Genomic DNA, 20,983 nt, shown 5'->3' with positions numbered 1-20,983 from the left:
GTCAATAGACCGTTCTCTTCGAGGTAATTCATAATTTTCGAACACTATGTGCTCCAAAATCCTGCTGCATATTGATGTTGATGATACGGGCCTGTAGTTTAGTGGATTACTCTTACCAGCTTTCTTGAATATTGGTGTGGCCTGTGCAACTTTCCAATCTTTTGGTATGGCTCTTTCGTCGAACGAGCGGTTCTGTATGATTATTACCTATGGGGCAATTGCATCAGCATAACCGCTCATTCCTAGTAGATGGGAATGTTAAAAGAAACTTCTCTTATAACAAATTATTGCTGGTTTACTTGGAAACAACATCTATCAGTTACAGCTGTTGGTTGCCAGTCAGTGTTGCCATTGTAGAGAAGATGCCACTTCTAACTCTAACCAGACACATATTATTACCCGACCTTACTCTAAGGAGCTTCTTACAGCCATGGTCCTGTAAATGTTCCTAACTGCATCTTCGTTAATTCTAGTACTCGAAGATCTTTTAACGGTTGCAAATTATCAATTTATAGTCACATCTACTTCTTGGATGTATGATATCCAGAATGCCAGTGAGTTATTTAATGAGTTAGGTACACCTCCAATAGTATCACGCTTAGTAAAGCACTGTGGTGTCCAAATCAACCTTCGGATTGGTGACAACTTTCACTTTTATTGAACTCATTTCAATACAACTGATAACTTTAGTAAAGATTAATAAAGCTCATTTTTCGTCTACTGTTACAAATTCAGATTGTGGTTTTTTTTCTATAACGAAGTTGAATAGATAACTGTATGAATTGAGACACTTCCTAGGATTATCTTGCACCATACCATTGAGGACCTCATGAAGGATATTATTTCATATACAGATATTATGAGAAATGTCGCTTTTGTACAGCCTCATGTAACCCCTACATCCTCGTTGTAACATTGTTTCTACATAGACATCGTAACTTCTTTATTTGTAAACATAAGGGTATAAATGAAATTATTGGCAACAAATTCGGCATTTAAAATTTAATAGCTCTAGTTTCGTCTTTGTCTCTTCAATGAATTTGTCAAAAATATAAAAAATGTTTAGTTGAGGAACAGCATTGTTGAATCTCTCTATTAGTTTTCGTTGTTGTCAATACCAAAAGGTATTTCTGCATTCCTGCATATGTCCTTCATTATTTTATTCAAATACCCTGTGCACTGAACTGTGTTTGAACGTAGAAAACGCGGTAATGTGGAAGTCGGGTTGTTGGCGCTAACGCTGACAGAAAACCTTATGGAGTAGCTGAAACACGCGATGGAAAAACTCAATTCTTCTTCCCAGAAAATTTTAAACATAGACAAAACGGAAAAAAAATCTTGGATAAATGTTTCAGAAAGAAAATAGTGTAGCTGTAGCCATTTTTCCCTCACCTTAAGTAATATGAAAATTCCCAAGACTGGAATCAGTCCGAGATGACGCATTTATCAAACAATGGTATCTTATGTTTTGTGTAGAGCATAGATGCGCTTTTGAATCAGCTCCTTATGACGTGACACCAAGTTAAAGAGTTGCTACATAAACTCTCAGAAAAATTAAAAATCTGTTCGACGAATCATTGGTCTGAAGTGGTCAGTGAAACACCATGTCTGGAAATTACAATACATGGAGCAGTTTGCACTATTTACGAACACCAAATGCTAATCTCTTTTTCGTTCATCGATTTTTCCGCCATGCCAATTGTAACATATTTTCCATGCATGGTGGCGCGGGTTGTCTGGTAGATATTGTATCCGAGTTTTAATCCGGTGAGTAATTCGCGTGCTTTAAGTGCGAGAAAAGGAAGAACCGTGGTCACTGAAATGAGGGCTGGCATCTGCTGGGATTTCTCGGAAGACGGCTGGAGCTGCATGGGAACCGCGAAACGTCTTTTGTAGGTAGCCTTAGGATGATCGTGAAGTTTTTCACGAAGTCCAGTGAATCTAAGAGCATTAGACACTGACGCAACCCGTTAGTTATCTTGGTATTGGGAGTACTGTGTTTTAGTAACTAAATCCATACAAGATGACAGTATTACTAACGATGCGAGAAACAGATAAGTGTAGAGCACAATAATTCCTATTCATCAGCACAAGTCTATGCAGATTTAAAAGCTTATCAAGGATTAATAAATAATATTCCGTGGTTTTGCTTATTCACGTGAGGTTATCTAGAAGTGACAACTTTGGTTACGGGAAGTGTTGTAAACATGATGTTGCTACACTGTTTTTGATATTGTCAACTATAATACACTGGTTGAAATTCTGAAGTTATTACGGATAAAATACACCGAGCGAAAACTTATCTACCAGTAGAAGCTGCAATAAAACCAGACTGCAGTAACAAGAGGGGAAAAGCATGAAAAGGAAAGAATAATTGAGAAGGGAATGACGCAGGATTGTTTCCTATCCCCCATGTAGTTTAATCTGGGCATAAGACAGGTACTGAAGGACGCAAAGGAGAAAGTCGGAATTAGAGTTCAGGTGGAAGAAAGAAGTTTAAGATTCACCAGTGACGTAGTAATTACATCAGAGACAACAAAAGATTTGGATATTGAGTTGATCGGGATACTGTCTCGAAGTTAGAAAATTAAAGTCAACCAAACAAATGTAATGGAGTATAGTAGCATTAAGTCAGGTGATGCTGAGGATTTCAGGTTAGGATATGATATGCTTGAAGTAGTCCATGAGCATTGTTGTTTGGGCATCAAAAAAACTGACGACGACAAAAGTAAAGAAGATATGAAAAAACGTTGATGTCGAATAAAACTTTAAACACTAGGAAATTATTTTTGAAAGCTTTAGCGTTATGTAGAAGCAAGGGAACAATAAAATGCGTTTTAAATGCAGGTACGTGCGTTGGTAAGTTAGTTCGAATGTCTCAAATTCCATCGACTATGTTTGCAACATTATATTACAATGTTGATCTCGCCTACAGCTTTAGAGAATAACACTCTCAGTGACAATATAGCCTCTTGCTGATCACTTACGCTTCTAGTTTTAAATTAAATTTACATTATGACTAAAACGTGCATAAGCGGGTAAAGTGAACTGATGAACAGTATGCATGCGCTACCGAGCGCCCCTCTTCGACACACACACACACACACACACACACACACACACACACACACACACACTGAGAGAGAGAGAGGGAGAGCTGGTAAGGTGTGTTAGAGCGAATTTAGTTTTTATAGAGCATATTTCTTTTCTAGGCTCGTGGAATGCGTCGCATGGGAGGGGCGAGGGAGGGGGAGGAGACGACTGCTGTTATCCTCCTCTGCACTTCGGTAGGTACGGTACGCACTTAGTGCGGAAAGGCGAAAAACTACAGAGCAGACGAGAAGATACAGATAGATATTGGCCAACCGCAGTAAATCAGTTACACTACGCGACAAAATTAATGTATCACTTTTTCTAAACCCCGTAACTTTCTCGATTGCGACGCCTAAGTGTGAAGTTCGTCTCAAAAGTGCCTACATGCTTCATCTGTAATGGTGCAAAAGCGTGGCGCCTTGTGATGTCACCCTCTGACTCGACAACGTTTCAAACAGCAAGATGATAACGCTGGTCCTGGCGGAGGTTCGAGTCCTCCCTCGGGCATTGGTGTGTGTGTTTGTCCTTAGGATAATTTAGGTTAAGTAGTGTGTAATCTTAGGGACTGATGACCTTAGTAGTTAAGTCCCATAAGATCTCACACACGTTTGAACATTTTGGAAATGGTAACACGTGCGAAAAAGGGCAACAGCTCAGAAGTTCATGTGAGGTTAAGGTGATTTAATTTGTGTCACATTGACACAAATTTCACCACAAATCTGGCTATCACCACATTGATGAGTCACACGATGAAAAGGTTGCCAGAGCCCCCGTTTCACCCCTTCTTTTGACGTCTCTGCGACGGAGGGCATAACCGCGCCGCTCAGCGTTGAAATCATGCGGTTATCTTATGGGTGACCTAGGAAAACATTCCAGACTGACCGCCGCTCAGATTGGACACGTAAAGCCGTCAGTGACACCACCCCTTTCTCTGTGGCGTTGATTCCCACACGTTTTGCGTCTGAAAATGACAGTTCGCAGAGCGATGAGCAAAAGGAAGATGTTCTAAACAACCTTTGACACTGTTGGCGTCCTCGGATGTTTCCACCCTTCTCTGAGGACATTGTAGGGTTGTATCTCCATTGAAGGTGATCGCACCCCTTCTGAGTGTGACAAGACCACTATTGTTGCTCTAGTATTCGGGTGTTATCTCTTAGGGGCTTTCAAAAACGGTTGACGAAATAGGAACGTGATCCGAAGCAGCAAAGGGTACTTATGGTTTTTCAGCGCTCTTGTTTTCCACCCTCGTGTGGCGTGACCATATGTTAATGCAACATTAACATGTGCGAGAGTAAAACAGCAAAGGGTGCCTCTAAGAGCCGCCGGTTCGCCAACACCCTCTTTGCATCCAGGTAAACTTTGTTGGGCACGTTACAAATGTACCTCTCAGAAACTTCGACACCAGTTCATCCTGGGGCTGCTCTAGCGCCTGAAAGTAGGCAAACCCTACCCAAGCAGTATCGAAGGGATTGCCTAACCCTCAGGCGTTAGAGTAGCCGCCAGGCCGATTTGGGGTCGAAATTTCTGAAGGAACATGTCTAACGTGCGCAGCAAAGGTGCGTAGGTTGTACCGAGAGTGTTGCCGAAGTGGGGAGTCTTAGAGAGACACCTTTGTCGTTTTATTTATTTTGTATCCTGCCTGGAAGGCGGCGTGTGGGTCTGTTCTTGAGATCTGCAAAATAGGCCGAATGAAGGAAGCGAGTAGGAGCAGGTGAGGTAAAACACTTCGGTATTGCAAGTAAGGTTAAAGCACCTTTACTGGTGTATAAACATATACAAACACATTACTTAGCTTTTGGTACAGATGAGCACGTAGCTGCAAATCCATTCACGTATCAAAGCTAACAGTTACTAGAAGTTACAAAGGCAAAATCAGTAATGGCTAGTCCCCCTACAAGTAGAAGCTAAGTTGGTAGATCGTCTGCTCTTGATCAACTGGGCAGAAAGTCGAGCGGCGCTCGTTGAGCTCCACAGCATAAGCTAGAGGGCGCTGTGGTCGGCGTAGTTTGTCCTCTCTCGTAGTGCCAACCTACGAGCGTGCACCTAAGCTGTGGCATCGGAACTATCGATACCACAATTTACATACGTGTTAATGTTGCACTCCCACGTGATACCGCCACAAGATGGTGGAAAACAGGAGGGCTGAAAAAGCGTAAGTATCCTTTGATGCTTCGGATTACTATCAAATTACTATCATGTGACACATTGTGATTCAAAAACGTACACGACAGAAAAAACTTTAGTCGCACTGTACTTCAAAGCACTGCGATAACTTTTAATGAGGATATAGCCCCACAATGTCCTTAGAAAAGAGTTGAAATATCCGAGGGTGCTAGATTGTCAATCATAACTTCCCGTTGCTCATCGCATTGCGAACTGTCATTTTCGACCGCTAAATATGTGAGAATCAACACCCAGGGAAAGGTGGTTTTGTTGACGGCACATCCTGAACGTCTATGGGTCTGAAATGTTTTCCCCAGCCTCCGATAACGCAAGATATCAACGCGGGGTGTCGTGGTTCTGTCGCCCATCGCAGAGGCATTAAAAGGCGGGGTGAAATGTGGATAACAGGGACTGTAACGACCTTCTCATCATGTGACACATCAACGGTCATGGTGGGTAGAATTGAGATGAAATTTAGTGAAAATGTGTCACCATTAACCTACCCTACAGCACACACAATGTTACTGGCTGTGGCCTTTTTTTCACATGTTCCGACACCTTGCTATCTGAAGCGTCGCCGAAGCCGAGAGTGACGTTGCAGTGCGAAACGCTTTTGCACGATTACACCATTACAGAGGTAGGTTGTAGGCACTCTTGAGCTATATTTGAAACTTATACGTCGTAATAGAAGGCAGTTACGGGGCTTCGGAAAAGTGATCCTTTACTTCTGTTGTGCAGTGTATTGCGCTTCCTTATTCCTTTTTTTACTCAACTTGTGCTTCTGAATGTTCGATTGGCATGTGCTGCCATTTTTTCCCCCTAATTTCGATACCGCCCTGTTACTTATTCATGAATTTTCCTCTGCTTTTTTTATGATCGCTATGTGTGCATTTTCCCAAGCCACGCAATAATGTGCAAGATAAACGATTTGCTTATAATTAGGCTAATTCAAAACGACCAAAACACGACATGCTTGCCGCATAGGAGACATTACGGCCTGATGCTGTAGTTTCAACAGGCACTTCCCAGAAGGCGTCCGCTAGCGCGCAGCGGCTGTGTGGGCCTTCGGTCGTTATATAAGGCGGCAAATCAGCGGCAGCGAGCAGTAGCTACACAAACACGCCAGCGGACAGTTCGGACAACATGGTAAGGTGGCTCCCCACGCAGGTAGATTAAGCACGCCCAATGGCATTCACGTCTCTGTACACGGCAGGGAACGAGGACAATTCCGTCCTCAATGTGTTAACTTCATTCACATTTCACTGTAGTACTATAGACGTTGAACCTTAGAAACGTAAGTTCTTTCTCGATTTGTGATTGAAACCGTTCAGCTTCATAGAAATATTACGCCTGTTTTCAGATGGACTGTGCTAGTTGTGTTTGAACAACATACATTGAGATGACAAAAGTTATGGAATAGCGAAATGCACATACGCAGATCGAGTGCCAAAAATATCAAATTTAAGGCATTACTTCTCAGCATAGACAACACAGTGACCGACGGCCTTCGCTTAACGACCGAGAGCAGCCACGTTTGTGTAGAGTTGTCAGTGTTAAAAGACTAGCAACACAGCGTGAAATAAGCCCAGAAATTAATGAGGGACGTATGACGGATGTATCCGTTAGGATAGTTCGGAGAAATTTGGCATTAATGGTCTACGGCAGCGGACAACCGACGCGAGTGCCTATGCTAACAGCACGACATCGTCTGCAGCGCCTCTCCTAGACTCGTGACCATATCGGTTGGACCCTACACGACTGGAAAACCGTGAACTGGTCAGATAAGTCGGCATTATAGTTGGTGAAACCTGATAGTGCGGTTGAAGTGTCGCGCAGACCCCCACGAATCCATGGACCGAAGTTGTCAACGAGGCACTGTGCAAGCTGGTGGTGGTTCCATAATGGCGTGGGCTGTGATTATATGCAGTGGGCTAGGTCCTCTCTTCCAAATCAACCGATCATTGCCTGGAAATGGTTATGTTCGGTTACTTGGAGAGCATTTGCGGCCATTCGTGGACTCCTTGTTCCCGAACATGTCACCACGCCACAATTGTTTGCGATTGGTTTGAAGAACAGTCTGGATAATTCGAGTGAATGACTTGGCCACCGAGACCGCCTGATATTAATACCTTCGAATATTTCTGAGGCCTAATCGAGAGGTGAACTTGTGCACAAAATCCTTCACCTGAAAATCTTTCGCAATTACGAACGGGTGTAGAGGCAGCATGACTCACAAGGGGAGGCCGCCAATTGTGAAATTCAGATTCGATTCATACTGCGCATAATAAAAGCTCATGGCCAGAGGTGTAATGTGGCAAAACACAAATATGCACTTCTCAGCCGTTGTCGAGAAAATCGACAGTTAAATGAAACCGTTGCGGTGAAATACTCTCTACGAGTAATAACTTTCTACAGCGTCGTGGTGCAGCGGTAAGCGCTCGGGTTCGTAATCCTAAAGTCGCCGGATCGAATCTCGCGCCATGAAATTTTTTTTTATAATTAGTTTTTTGTAATTCAAATATATATATATATATATATATATATATATATATATATATATATATATATATATACTATTAATGAATTGCTTATGCATGTTGGTGAAGGCGGATGGCTCTCCAATTGTACCGCCTCCATTTTTCCGTTTGTTTAACAGGGTGTACCAAAGCTCTCCCGTCCGCACCGATTTTCGACGATATTATAAGTTGCGCTAGGGACCGCATCTACCTTCTTTCGAAGTTAGCAGGCAACTACGCTGGTTATGCGGCGGCTCGTTTCGGCCCATTCAACGTCTGTTCTTCAAGTGTAACGAGCGAGTAACGGAGTTTATATTTCATACCTGCCACAGCAAATTTGTGTTCGTGGGGTCTCTATTCACATTATGAAGACAATTAATAACATTTGTGAAATACAACTTTGTTTACGGAAAACATAATGACGTTCGAAGTCGCCAGTTTTTCCACCACAAACGACTTTCAACAACTTATTATATGCAGAATTCTTGCAATGTTGCAACATTGCCGGGAATTATATATATACATATATATATATATATACATATATATTTGAATTACAAAAAACAAATACTAAAAAAAAAAGGTTGCATGGCGCGAGATTCGATCCGGCGACCTTAGGATTACGAACCCGAGCGCTTACCGCTGCACCACGACGCTGTAGAACGTTATTAATCGTAGAGAGTATTTCACGGCAACGGTTTCTTTTAACTGTCGATTTTCTCGACAACGACTGAGAAGTGCATCTTGGTGCTTTGCCACATTACACGTCTTGGCATGAGCTTTTATTATGCGCAGTATGAATCGAATCTGAATTTCACAATTGGCGGCCTCCCCTTGTCAGTTTTTCGGCACGGCATTTCCAACGACTTGTTGAGTCCATGCCAGGTCGAGTTGCTGCCGGACAAAAGGAGATCCGACGCGATATTAGGAGGTATCCCGTGACTTTTGTTGCCTCAGTGTAGTCAAGATTTCGCATGGATACACATCGTAAACCATGCAGAACCGTATAGAAACAGCTTACGTGCCTTCTGCAACCTAGCGCTTTCTTAGGAATAAATCTACTTCGTTGCTCCCTGCAGTAATATTACCGAGGTTGTCCGTCCGTTCTCGAGTACCGATATTTAACAGGTGAACAGTACTGGAAACATGAAAGATACAAGATTTTTCTGCAGTTCAGATGTATTTCTATTTTTTTCTGGGAAAATCATAACTTTGAGTTAATAAATCCACGTTTTTATTAGTGTGGTCTTCAATCCTAAGACTGGTTTGTCGCAGCTCTCTACTCTATCCTGCGCAAGCTTCTTCATCATCGAGTAACTACTGCATCCTACAACTATTTGAACATGTTTTACTATAACCAATCCTTGCTCCCCCTTTACAATTTTCGCCACCCACTCTTCCCCCATTTCCAAATTGACCATTCCTGAAGATGTGTCTCATCATCACATCCCTTTTTAATCTGCTTGTACCATAAATTTTTCCTCTGTTCAGTTCAAGACCTCTTTATTAGTTATTCGATCTACACACCTGATGTTCAGCAGTCTTCCGTAATACTAAATTTCGAAAGCTTATATTCTCTTGGAAAGCAGATGGCAGTTATAAGAGTCGTGGGGCATGAAAGGGAAGCAGTGGTTGGCAAAGGAGTGAGACAGGGTTGTAGCTTCTCCCCGATCTTATTCAATCTGTATATTGAGCAAGCAGTAAAGGAAACAAAAGAAAAATTCGGAGTAGGTATTAAAATTCATGGAGAAGAAGTAAAAACTTTGAGGTTCGCCGATGACATTGTAATTCTGTCAGAGACAGCAAAGGACTTGGAAGAGCAGTTGAACGGAATGGACAGTGTCTTGAAAGGAGGATATAAGATGAACATCAACAAAAGCAAATCGAGGATAATGCAATGTAGTCAAATTAAATCGGGTGATGCTGAGGGGATTAGATTAGGAAATGAGACACTTAAAGTAGTAAAGGAGTTTTGCTATTTAGGGAGTAAAATAACTGATGATGGTCGAAGTAGAGAGGATATAAAATGTAGACTGGCAATGGCAAGGAAATCGTTTCTGAAGAAGAGAAATTTGTTAACATCGAGTATAGATTTAAGTGTCAGGAAGTCGTTTCTGAAAGTATTTGTATGGAGTGTAGCCATGTATGGAAGTGAAACATGGACGATAACCAGTTTGGACAAGAAGAGAATAGAAGCTTTCGAAATGTGGTGCTACAGAAGAATGCTGAAGATAAGGTGGGTAGATCACGTAACTAATGAGGAGGCATTGAATAGGATTGGGGAGAAGAGAAGTTTGTGGTACAACTTGACTAGAAGAAGGGATCGGTTGGTAGGACATGTTTTGAGGCATCAAGGGATCACAAATTTAGCATTGGAGGGCAGCGTGGAGGGTGAAAATCGTAGAAGGAGACCAAGAGATCAATACACTAAGCAGATTCAGAAGGATGTAGGTTGCAGTAGGTACTGGGAGATGAAGAAGCTTGCACAGGATAGAGTAGCATGGAGAGCTGCATCAAACCAGTCTCAGGACTGAAGACCACAACAACAACAACATATTCTCTTCTTGTCTAAACTCTTTATTGTCCATGTTTCATTTACATACAAGACTATACTTCCTAAAAATTCAATTTTTTTTCAGAAATTCTTTTCCTGCTATTGCCAATCTGCATTTTACGTCTTCTCTACATCGCCTACAATCAATTATTTTGCTACCCAAACAGCAGAACTCATCTACTACTTCTAGTGTATTTCCCTATCTTCTTCCCTCAGCATTGCCTGATTTAATACGACTACTACTCATTACCCTTGTTTCACTTTTGTTTCTATTCATTTTAAAGCATATCGTAGAAATAATCATATTTTCCGTGTTCCCAGGACAATTTTTAGACAATAACGATATTTGTCTTGGAACGAACTCCTCAACTGCTCTGGAAACTGGCTTGGAATTGTTTATTTAAGCGATAATATTCTTTCTTTTGATGTTGGCCTGTATCTACGCTTCAGAACTGATTTATAAACTGTTCAACGCGTGGGGTGAGACGAACAATACACCGACTTTTAGTAACTGTATGATGTCTTCGGTATCATGTTCTTCACATTTAACGTGGAGTTTACTATTGTCAGTTGTCTTTGCAGGTGTCCCTGAGATTAGTAACTGCACTGATCGCCTTGGCCGTTGTGGTACCCTGTGTTATCGCCATCGATATCGACTGCAAAACGATCAGGATAAAATGTAGAACTATTGACCCGGCTGAATGCAAGAAGGACGGTGGGATCTTCATTCCTCATGGTGGTTTATGTGGCTACTGCGACAGCTGCCGTAAATACGTGGGTGAGCATCCGCACGTTGTGTGTTCTTTGCTCTCTACTGCTCTGCTGGCGTTCATATGCACTATTCAGTTATGAGCGGGATTCAGTGTCGGTTCTTTACCGACGTTCGCCACGCTTGTTTCGGTGCGGTGAACGAGAAATTCTTATTAAATATCCTCTTATACGCATACACTAGTTGGCGTCGCTCCGACATTCTTTTCATTGTTATATGTATCAGTCAAAAACAATATCTGTAATAATTTCATATGAGATACGAAGTACAGACACACCTAATATGAAATTAAAGGAAATTTACAAAAATGTTATACATAGAGACAGCAAACAGACAGATGGTAGAATTTGAGACTATTTTGTTTGTAGTTCTTCGGCTATTTTTATCATTTTTATTGCATGCATTACCACTCCTGTGTCATTCTACCCATTTTTTTTGTCAATTTTGTGTTATTTTTGACGGCTTTCAGTTAGCATACCCTTTCAAAGTTTTTCAAAAGGAAGCATTGCCATGATTTTAAAGTTCTCTCCTGTCGTATTATGCCACAGACGGATCTACACTTTTCCCAAGTGTGAAAGCAGCTGTCTTGAGTCTATATCTGAAAATAACCGGCAATCTGCCTGCAGCACAACAGCAGACGTTTGCTGTTACGTTGGAAAGTTTCTTTTCCACTAAATTGTGAAGGGATTTGCATTCCTTTAAAATATCTGCACTACTCAGACCTGTCATTCCAACAATACATAGTATCGATAGAGATCAGCGTCATTTCCTACGGTTCAGACAAGAACATCGGGCTGTGAACACTGACTGGCATATACCTGTGGCCATGGTAGTCCGCAGCTTATTCTGTGCAACACAATTAAAGCGTGAGTTTTTCAAAAAAACTTCATAACCGTCTCCCATTGCGACACAGAAACTTGACTTTTGACTCAAAGACGCCACACCCTTCCTCTGAGCCGGCCGAAGTGGCCGTGCGGTTAAAGGCGCTGCAGTCTGGAACCGCAAGACCGCTACGGTCGCAGGTTCGAATCCTGCCTCGGGCATGGATGTTTGTGATGTCCTTAGGTTAGTTAGGTTTAACTAGTTCTAAGTTCTAGGGGACTAATGACCTCAGCAGTTGAGTCCCATAGTGCTCAGAGCCATTTGAACCATTTGAACCCTTCCTCTGTAATGTTGCAAAAGCTTAGCACCCTGACACGTCATCCTCGAGCACGGTGAAGGTGTCGCAATGGTAGACAATACAAATGGCATGCTTGGAACAAGCGTACCATAAGGCTGTTTAGCCAACAGTCCTGTAGTCTCAGCTATACTCCACGTCTTCCAAGCCAAGATGTTAGCATCTGGAAATGCTTCAAGGCCACCATAATCTGCTTGGTTACCCCATACAACAGCCAATGTCAGCCATGTACTACCTCCGAACACTGCTTGTACATCACAAGTGAAGTTCAGATGCAGTCCACGAAAAACATTTGGACCTCCAATCAATTGCTGTTTATTAAACTGCCCAGCCAAGTCAATATCAATCGCCTTCAAACTGCGATACACAGGCACACGTCGCAGAGGTGCACTGCTTGTACATCACAAGTGACTGCGAGAGGTGCACTGCTTGTACATCACAAGTGACTGCGACGTGGTTACCGACGTCGCTGGCGGCGCAGTGTACCTGTGTATCGCAGTTTGAAGGCGACTGATATTGACTTGGTTGGGCAGTTTAATAAACAGCAATTGATTGGAGGTCCAAATGTTTTTCGTGGACTGCATCTGAACTTCACTTGTGATGTACAAGCAGTGTTCGGAGGTAGTACATGGCTGACATTGGCTGCCGTATGGGGTAACCAAGCAGATTATGGTGGCCTTGAAGCATTTCCAGATGCTAACATTTTGGCTTGGAAGACATGGAGTATTGCTGAGACTACAGGCCTGTTGGCTAAACAGCCTTATGGTACTCTTGTTCCCAGCATGCCATTTGTTTTGTCTACCAGAAGAAAGAAGAAGTTAAATGCTGATGAGTACCTCTTTTTATGGGCGAAAGTCGGCAACGGCAATTGTAAAATAAAGATCAACGGTGACTGTATGTTGTATTACAGACAATAAATTGTTTTCTGTCCATTCCTCATCTTTATTCCTTATCTCCCTCCCTTTTTTTATCCAAAAAATGTCTTCACTTTTTGTTTTGGTGGCAGTGCCGCTCCAGGTTGCTCGCTAGGCGGGTGACCTTGAACGGGACTTAGCCGCTGGACGAGGCTGCCGAAGAAAACGCCAGAGCTCAGAACTTCGTGTGCGCTGTAAGTTGGGTTAATAATGTCATATTGGCATCAAACTTCACCATAATTCTATCCACCGCCACCGTGGACGGGTTACACGAAGGGAAGGTCGTCACACCGCCTCTTACCCACATTTAATTCCTTACCTTGACGACTCTGTGATGGAAGTCATAATCGCGACGCCCAGCGCTGAAATCGCGCTGTTTTCTTTTGGTTGGCTGAGGAAAACATTTCAGACACACCAACGCTCAGTACAGATACGAAAAGGACTCACGGGGCTCATAAAGGGATTGGTTGCCACGTATTCCGCAGTCGACGACAACTCGCAATGCGATGAGCAACGGACGACTTTCTTAACAACTTTTGATACTGCTGACACACCCCGGACAACTTAACACTTGTCTAAGAACATCGAAGTCCTGCAACCCCTCTGAACGTTATCACATCCCTTTGGAGTGTAATGCGAAGGCAGTTTTTGCTGTGGTGTACAGGTTGGAACCATTAGGGACGTTCAAAACCATTCGACGAAATCTAAACGTGATCCGAAGCAGCAAACGATGTTTATGCCTTTTCAGCCCCCCTGCTTTGCGCCCTCCTGTGGCGTGCTCACAGAGGGGCGCGACATTGACACATGCGTGAATAAATCGGCAAAGGATCCCTCCATGATCCCTCAATTTGGTTACTCCGTCAGAACCACCAGCACACCGTTGTTGAGCACTTTAAAAATGTACCTGCAGATAAATGGCCAGTCACTGATTCTTAGCTCCCGGTGTGAGAGGCATCCCTTTCGACACCCCAGCTAGCCACATGCAAAGTTTAAGGGGTCTCCAAATGGATGCCTGTGACTCTGATCTCTAGGAATCAATGACTAGCTGTCTGTGTACAGGAGCATTTCTAAAGTTCCCAACAAATGTGCGCATGCGGTACCGAGGATGCTGACTAGGTTCCTGTTTATTCATGAGTGTGTCAATGTCGCAGCCTCATACATCGCGCCACAAGAGGACAAGAGACAGGATGGCTGACAAATACGTACAAAATGGTTCAAATGGCTCTGAGCACTATGGGACTTAACATCTGAGGTCATGAGTCCCCTAGAACTTAGAACTACTTAAACCTAACCTAAGGACATCACACACATCTATGCCCGAGTCAGGATTCGAACCTGCGATCGTAGCGGTCACGCGGTTCCAAACTGAAGCCCCTAGAACCGCTCGGCCACACCGGCCGGTTAAATACGTACACCTTTTCTGCTTTGTATCACGTTCAGATTTCGTCCAATGGTTTTTAATTGTCCCTAGTCGTCCTTTCCGCATAACAAAGCGAAAACTGCGGTCGCACTGCACTCCAGAGGAGGATGATCAAGTTCCGTGGGGTTGCAGGCCCACGATGTTCCGAAACATGGGTCATTCATCAGGGGGGGGGGGGGGGGGGAGGAATGTGTCGTGTGTACAGAGTCGTAGACTGTCAAGAACATTATCGTGATGTGCATCACACTGCAAACTGACGTTTTTTTATGGCGAAATGTGTGGCAATCTACGCCCCAAGGGAAGGAGTGGAGTTACTGACGCTCTTTAAGCCACCACCTGACGCCGTTCCGTGCCGACACTGGTCAGCGGTGTGTCTGAAGTGTTTTCCTCGGCCACGATAAGAAAACCACGTGATTTCAATGGTGGTTGTCGCGGTTCTGACATCCATCAGATAGGCGTCAAAGAAAAGCGTGAAATGTAGGTAAGACGTAGTGTAAATACTTTCACATCGTGTGATACGTCCACGGTGGCGTTGGGCAGACGTGAGGTGAAATTTGATGCTAATGTGACTACAGCTGTTAGCACAGGGAAGACCAATGTGTATGTGACTCGAAGTTACGGCCTTTTCGAATAGGACGAACTTAGTTGGGAGAGAGCTAAAAGAAGAGCGAACACTGCATATGACATCGCGCTTCTCGCTGAGTGGGTAGATTACGTAACTAATGGAGACAGAATGAAAAGGCTGACACGACACATCCTGTCGCATTATGAAATAGCTAGTTTGGTAATAGAGGATTGTCTCCGGGTCATACTGAAACACCCAGGTTTCGTCTCCAGTGATAACACCTAAAAATTCAGTATCAGCTTCAGGGCTCTTGAGACTGTCTCGGCAGGCGTCCACACGTGCTTTCCTTTGAATGTCTGACAAAATCCTTGGAACCATCTTGGCACAGATTTTTGTGGCCGTGCGGTTCTAGGCGCTACAGTCTGGAACCGAGCGACCGCTATGGTCGCAGGTTCGAATCCTGCCTCGGGCATTGATGTGTGTGATGTCCTTAGGTTAGTTAGGTTTAATTAGTTCTATGTTCTAGGCGACTGATGACCTCAGAAGTTAAGTCACATAGTGCTCAGAGCCATTTTGAACAGATGTTCCTCATCGACAATTCTTTGGTTATGATGTTGTGCACTGTCATTTTATCAAGTCAGATGTCGTCTGCTATCATCCTGACACTCATCTGACGGTCAGTGTTCAATAAAACGCACACACGGTCGATATTTTCGTCAGTTTTTCTGGTTGACGGGTGTCCGGAGCGGTTCACATCCTCAACGCTGTCCCGGCCCTCTTTAAAGCTCTTCGCCCACCTGAAAAGCTGGGATTTTGACAGGCAATCATCGCGGTAGGCTTGCCGACATATATCCAACGTTTCCGTACCCGATTTTCCTAGTTTCACACAACACTTGATGGCGTAAAATTGCTCGGTCGTTTGCTGCATGTTGCGTCACGATCGACGTGTCCACTTAACGTACGATGCTGCCGAGACAAGAGGCCACAGGCAACTGGCACGCAACACGTTTTCGGCCAGAGAACCCCCGCACCACCAACCTCCTGGGCGAGCGCGCGCTGCGAAGTACAGCTGCGTCAGCAAAAAATCAGTTTCGTTACTTTCTATACAAACCCTGTATTTGTGATCTTACAGTGTTAATCACTTAAATGTTTTACCTAGACGAATGAATACCCGAAATTTCATTGCTCTAAATTAATTATTTTTTGTCGTTGCGATTTTCCGTTAGTGTATTTAAGATCTAGCTACTTCCTGCACGAAAGAGATGATCAACGAAGTTCAGGATCAGATGCTACAGAAGAGGCATTCTGCATCAGGATATGGCTTACTGTTGAAGTTCCAATAGCATACGCTCCTAGGAAAGTCAACAAATGTATTGCTCTCTCTCCTACGCACGTCGTCCGAAAAGACCATTAATATGAAAGTACAATGATTCGAACCCACACAGAGGCTTACCTGCAATCGTCCTTCCCACGAACCATTCGTGACTGGAACAGGAGAGAGGAGAAGTGACATTGGTACACAAAACACCCTCCGCCACACACCGCAAGGTGCTCCGTGTGAATATATTTACCAGTCAGTTGTACACATCCAAAATAACATTGGTAATTACTGCACAAACAGCTCTGTCCATGTAACAAGAGATAGACTCAACTTACATTTACCAAGAAAAAATAAACATAAAACTCAAAACAGCATTTTCTACCAAGGAATAAAACTGTACAATAAATTACCAAAAGAGATTAAAGAAATTGCCAAAATACACTTATTTAAAAAGGCAGCTAAAAAGTACCTGTTATGCAGTACATTTTATACATTGAAGGATTACTTAGCTAAGACAGAGTAGGTGTTTGATAAAAAAATGTTATACAAATAAATAAAAATAATAATGGTTATAAAATATCCAACATTCCACATAACACTTCACTTTATGGTTTTTTTTCCTTTATAGAAATACTTACCCCCAAGCTATGCTTGGCACAATACTAACACCTCTTCCTCTTTCTGAGTTCAACATCTCACTCATTATGGAGGGATGCTGACTCAGTTTTTCAGGGTAGCAAATGGGAAGTTGCGGTATAGAAAATGACCTAGAGATCACCAGTGTGTGTGTGTGTGTGTGTGTGTGTAGTGAGTGATGTGTTATGAAACAATGTGTGTATAGTGCGTGCAGTGACTCACAGTGAGATATGAGTGAACAATGTGGCATTACATTATTTAATAAGTTATTTGTAAAAAAAGTATTGTATACCAGGAGTAAATCTAATGACTGTCTCTAACTAGAAGTCTGTAAATATATGTGTATACGAATTAGCTTCTTTTAAATTGATCTACATTTGTAAATACTTTGACATGTCCTATATCCTTGTAAAAAGAGATCTACGGATGAATAAAGCTACGACTACTACTACTCGTCTGTAGCGGAGCTTTAGCAGGTGACCACCCGGAAACGACGATAGGAAACGACCAGACAAGACTCCACTAGGCTGAATTGTCTCCTTCGAACGAGCATGCACTCATAGACCACGTGGCTGCGCTCGCTTGTCATTGGCTGTCGCTTCAGGTCGCCAGAGTATATTGCTTCAGACATTCCTTCCCAGCTAGTCAAAGACTATGATACCTTCAGTGACCGAATATCTTTGAAGTATGCTTGCGATCCAGAGCACACGGAAGATTTGTTGTTCTGAAAGTTAACATTGCCACAAGCAACTTACACAGAAAATACGTATATGACGCAACAATGACACTGAAATGGAGAGTTTCTTGGCAAAAATTTGTGGTCTCCGTAAATATATCGCTTTTGTCAACGAAAGAACGGACGTCTAGGAGTAGCGAAACAGAGGGAAACTTTTGACCAGAAACTTAGTGAGGTAACTTTGAAATCTGAAGTTAAATTTTCAAGGAGCTTACGGGTCGCTACGGTTTTGGCTGTCCCTCTCAAAACGAGCTAGCATAAGCAGAATAACAAAATCTGCTGGCTCACTCTTCCTACCTAGAAGGGAAAAAGGAGGGGTAGTGGAAGGTTCCAGAAGCTTTGAGAAAGGCCTGCAGTACTGTTTCACCAATTACAAACAATTTCATTTTCTACTATCGCTCTGTGGGGTTCATAGAAAGGACAGACATGTGTAAATATTAATAATGTGTTTGTCATATATGAGGAAGTTTGCTAAATGTTGTTAAAAAGGACGGAATTCTTATAGTAAAAAGTCATTGAAATTCAACTCACATCATTGCTTGCATACAAGAATTTTTTAGCTACGTCTAGATAACTGTGTAACAGAGGCTATGGAAACATATTGCAAATGATACTTATTTTGATAAAGTTTTGATAATACTGTCTTCTTTAAGATTTCTAATAATTCAAGGTTTTGATAAATCTCTGTCCTCACTGATGATATCAGATATCTCTCTTGCGTAGTATCTTGCTTGTGTAATATCTGAAAGCTGATCTAAAATAACTGTAGTAATCGTCGTTTTCATATTGCAGGTGAAGGAAAATCTTGTGCGGACCAAGATGTCTTACAGCCACCAACGCCAACGCCCACTTGTCAAGAACCTCTTGTTTGCGACCGAGTCAAGAAAACGTGTGTAAAAAGTAAGGTCTCTTGTATAAAAAGTAAGATCCATCCAAAGATAAATGAATACTCAGTGATTTAAAAAAATTACATCATATTAAAAAATGTATCCCATCGCCGATTTATGTACCTTCTACAAGTACTACGAAAATAAAATTCAAATTGTGTGTTAGTCTGTTTATCCAGAACATTTCTAAATATGCAAATGTTCTACAGCTGTGACCTACACTGCTATTGGCTTAATATATTTAACAGCTCTTTTAAGCCTACACCATTCTTCTCTAATGCATCTGTATGTAAAATAAAAATATTGGAAAAGCAGTTATTAATTTCGTCTTGCTACAGTTGTTCTTCTGTCAGCAGTCTTGTTCAGAGACGAATGCATATATGCTAGGAGCTGGATTCAAATAGCTGTTCTGCTCTGATGGATTTTTTAAAGATAGTTTTCATCAGATATTTGAGTTGAAGACAGAGCAGATTCTATCAACAAAATCATGGTACTTTCTCCAAACCTTGTCTGATTCCCTACAGAACTTCATCTCTGAAAACGTCACTGATAACGAGCAACAAAACATTAAACATGCTGTGAATGTAGTAACTGAATGCTACTATTCATTCGGCCCAAATATACACTATACAAGAAAACGATTTTCCGGCTATAGTACCTTAATGATGGTTGACTTACACACGTAAATAAATCACTATGACAGAGCTTTGTCAAATAATAAGAAATAACAAATAATATTTATTAAGAGTGTTTTACAAAATGGTACTTCACTTCGGTAGAGTCTGATGCGTGGCATTTGATGTCCTGAACCTAATACTATGATATCTAACTTTGCTGTCTCTTGGCAGTCAATGATATTGTAAGCATCACAGATAGTAATGTTTTACTGGTCGTAGCATATGGTTTCTACATTGTGAGAAGTGGCAGATTTATTTGCTAGAATTTGTCACAGAAAGCATCTTTGTATACATGAACACATGCGTGATACATAACTTTCTGATTACCAGAGGTTGTGTTTTGATCAGATGACGTCACTGCCTTTCTGCTGCGAGCAGGTGTCCGTAGCCGGTGGTCAGCAAGAGAGCAGTGTGGCTGGCAGACGTGATGGATAGATAGGACCGCAGTCCATCCCGATATATCGGGATCGTCACCGTTATGGACCTTCTTGTCCCACCATCCCAACAGGACCCAATTTTGTAAAATACTGTTACGAGCTTGTATCAAGTACTGAAGTAACGTCATACATTAGCGCAGCATGTAAATGCAGCCTCACTTAGTTTTATTTATTTCTCACAGATGGCGTTGCATGTTGCGTATACTGTATCGACGACACAAGCACCTTCTAGATCTAACGCATCATCTGAGAAAATATTAAGTCTTCTCCAGCAGTACAGCGCTGGAACTATTTAAGTAGCGCCAAGCGGAGGAGTCGGGCAGTTTCCATTTGAGAACAGCGATCTAATAAAACGATCCTTCCCAAACGTAATACGAACAACAAGTGTAAGTTAGTAATGTTTGTAGTGTTTCTTCGTATATATAGACGTTAAGTGTGTAGTGACATGTACTTCCATGAGTAAAGCGTTATTGTCGACTTTTTATTGTCTAATATGCTAACCATAGGTTACGGAAATGCCTGAGGATGGAAAGAGAAAATGTCACTTTTCGGATTATTACATGAAAGAATGATCTTTTTTTCAAGAAAGGACATACGGATCAGAAAGCATTGTGTGAGATTTGTAGCTGTTTCATCTCAGTAACCCACGGAGGTAAGGGAGATGTGAGGCATCGCGTTTCTACGAAGAATCATATAAACAGATTCGCAGTAGCATCGACATCAGAGCCTATTTCTTCATTCCAGGAGATTCCTCGTTGGTTCTGCAGAACTAAAAACACCCCTTAAAGTTGTCAAGCTTCATCAGTCGTTCAGTTCTCTTGACTGTACCGTAAAACTGAATGCCGCAATGTATCCTGATTCCAAAGTCGCTGCAAAGCAGACTACAACCAGGACCAAAGAGCTACAGCAATTGTTAAAAATATTCTCACACCACACTCCGTGTCCCAGTGCATAAAACAAACGCGAGAAATTTCATTTTACGACACAATCACCGACGCACCGAACCACAAGGCTGAAAAATATTTTGTTTGGTTGTTCAATACCTTACTGAAACTGACGTAATTCAGTAGAAGCTATTGAAGTTTGATTCGCTAAGTAACGAAACTTCGGAGACAAAT

General features: G+C 42.3%; 1 protein-coding gene across 1 annotated transcript; it reads left to right on the top strand.

Moving 5' to 3' along the window:
• The first annotated feature begins 6,374 nt into the window (after positions 1 to 6,374).
• On the top strand, positions 6,375 to 18,916 carry LOC126234762 (uncharacterized). Its single transcript, XM_049943511.1, has 3 exons — positions 6,375 to 6,402; positions 10,909 to 11,104; positions 18,657 to 18,916. The coding sequence occupies exons 1-3, from the start codon at positions 6,400 to 6,402 to the stop codon at positions 18,824 to 18,826; spliced, it is 369 nt and encodes a 122-aa protein (XP_049799468.1). The 5' UTR covers positions 6,375 to 6,399; the 3' UTR covers positions 18,827 to 18,916.
• Positions 18,917 to 20,983: the final 2,067 nt, after the last annotated feature.

This window comes from Schistocerca nitens, chromosome 2 (assembly GCF_023898315.1).
Source record: "Schistocerca nitens isolate TAMUIC-IGC-003100 chromosome 2, iqSchNite1.1, whole genome shotgun sequence".
NCBI lineage: Eukaryota > Metazoa > Arthropoda > Insecta > Orthoptera > Acrididae > Schistocerca > Schistocerca nitens.
This window is presented reverse-complemented; position numbering and strand designations above follow the sequence as displayed.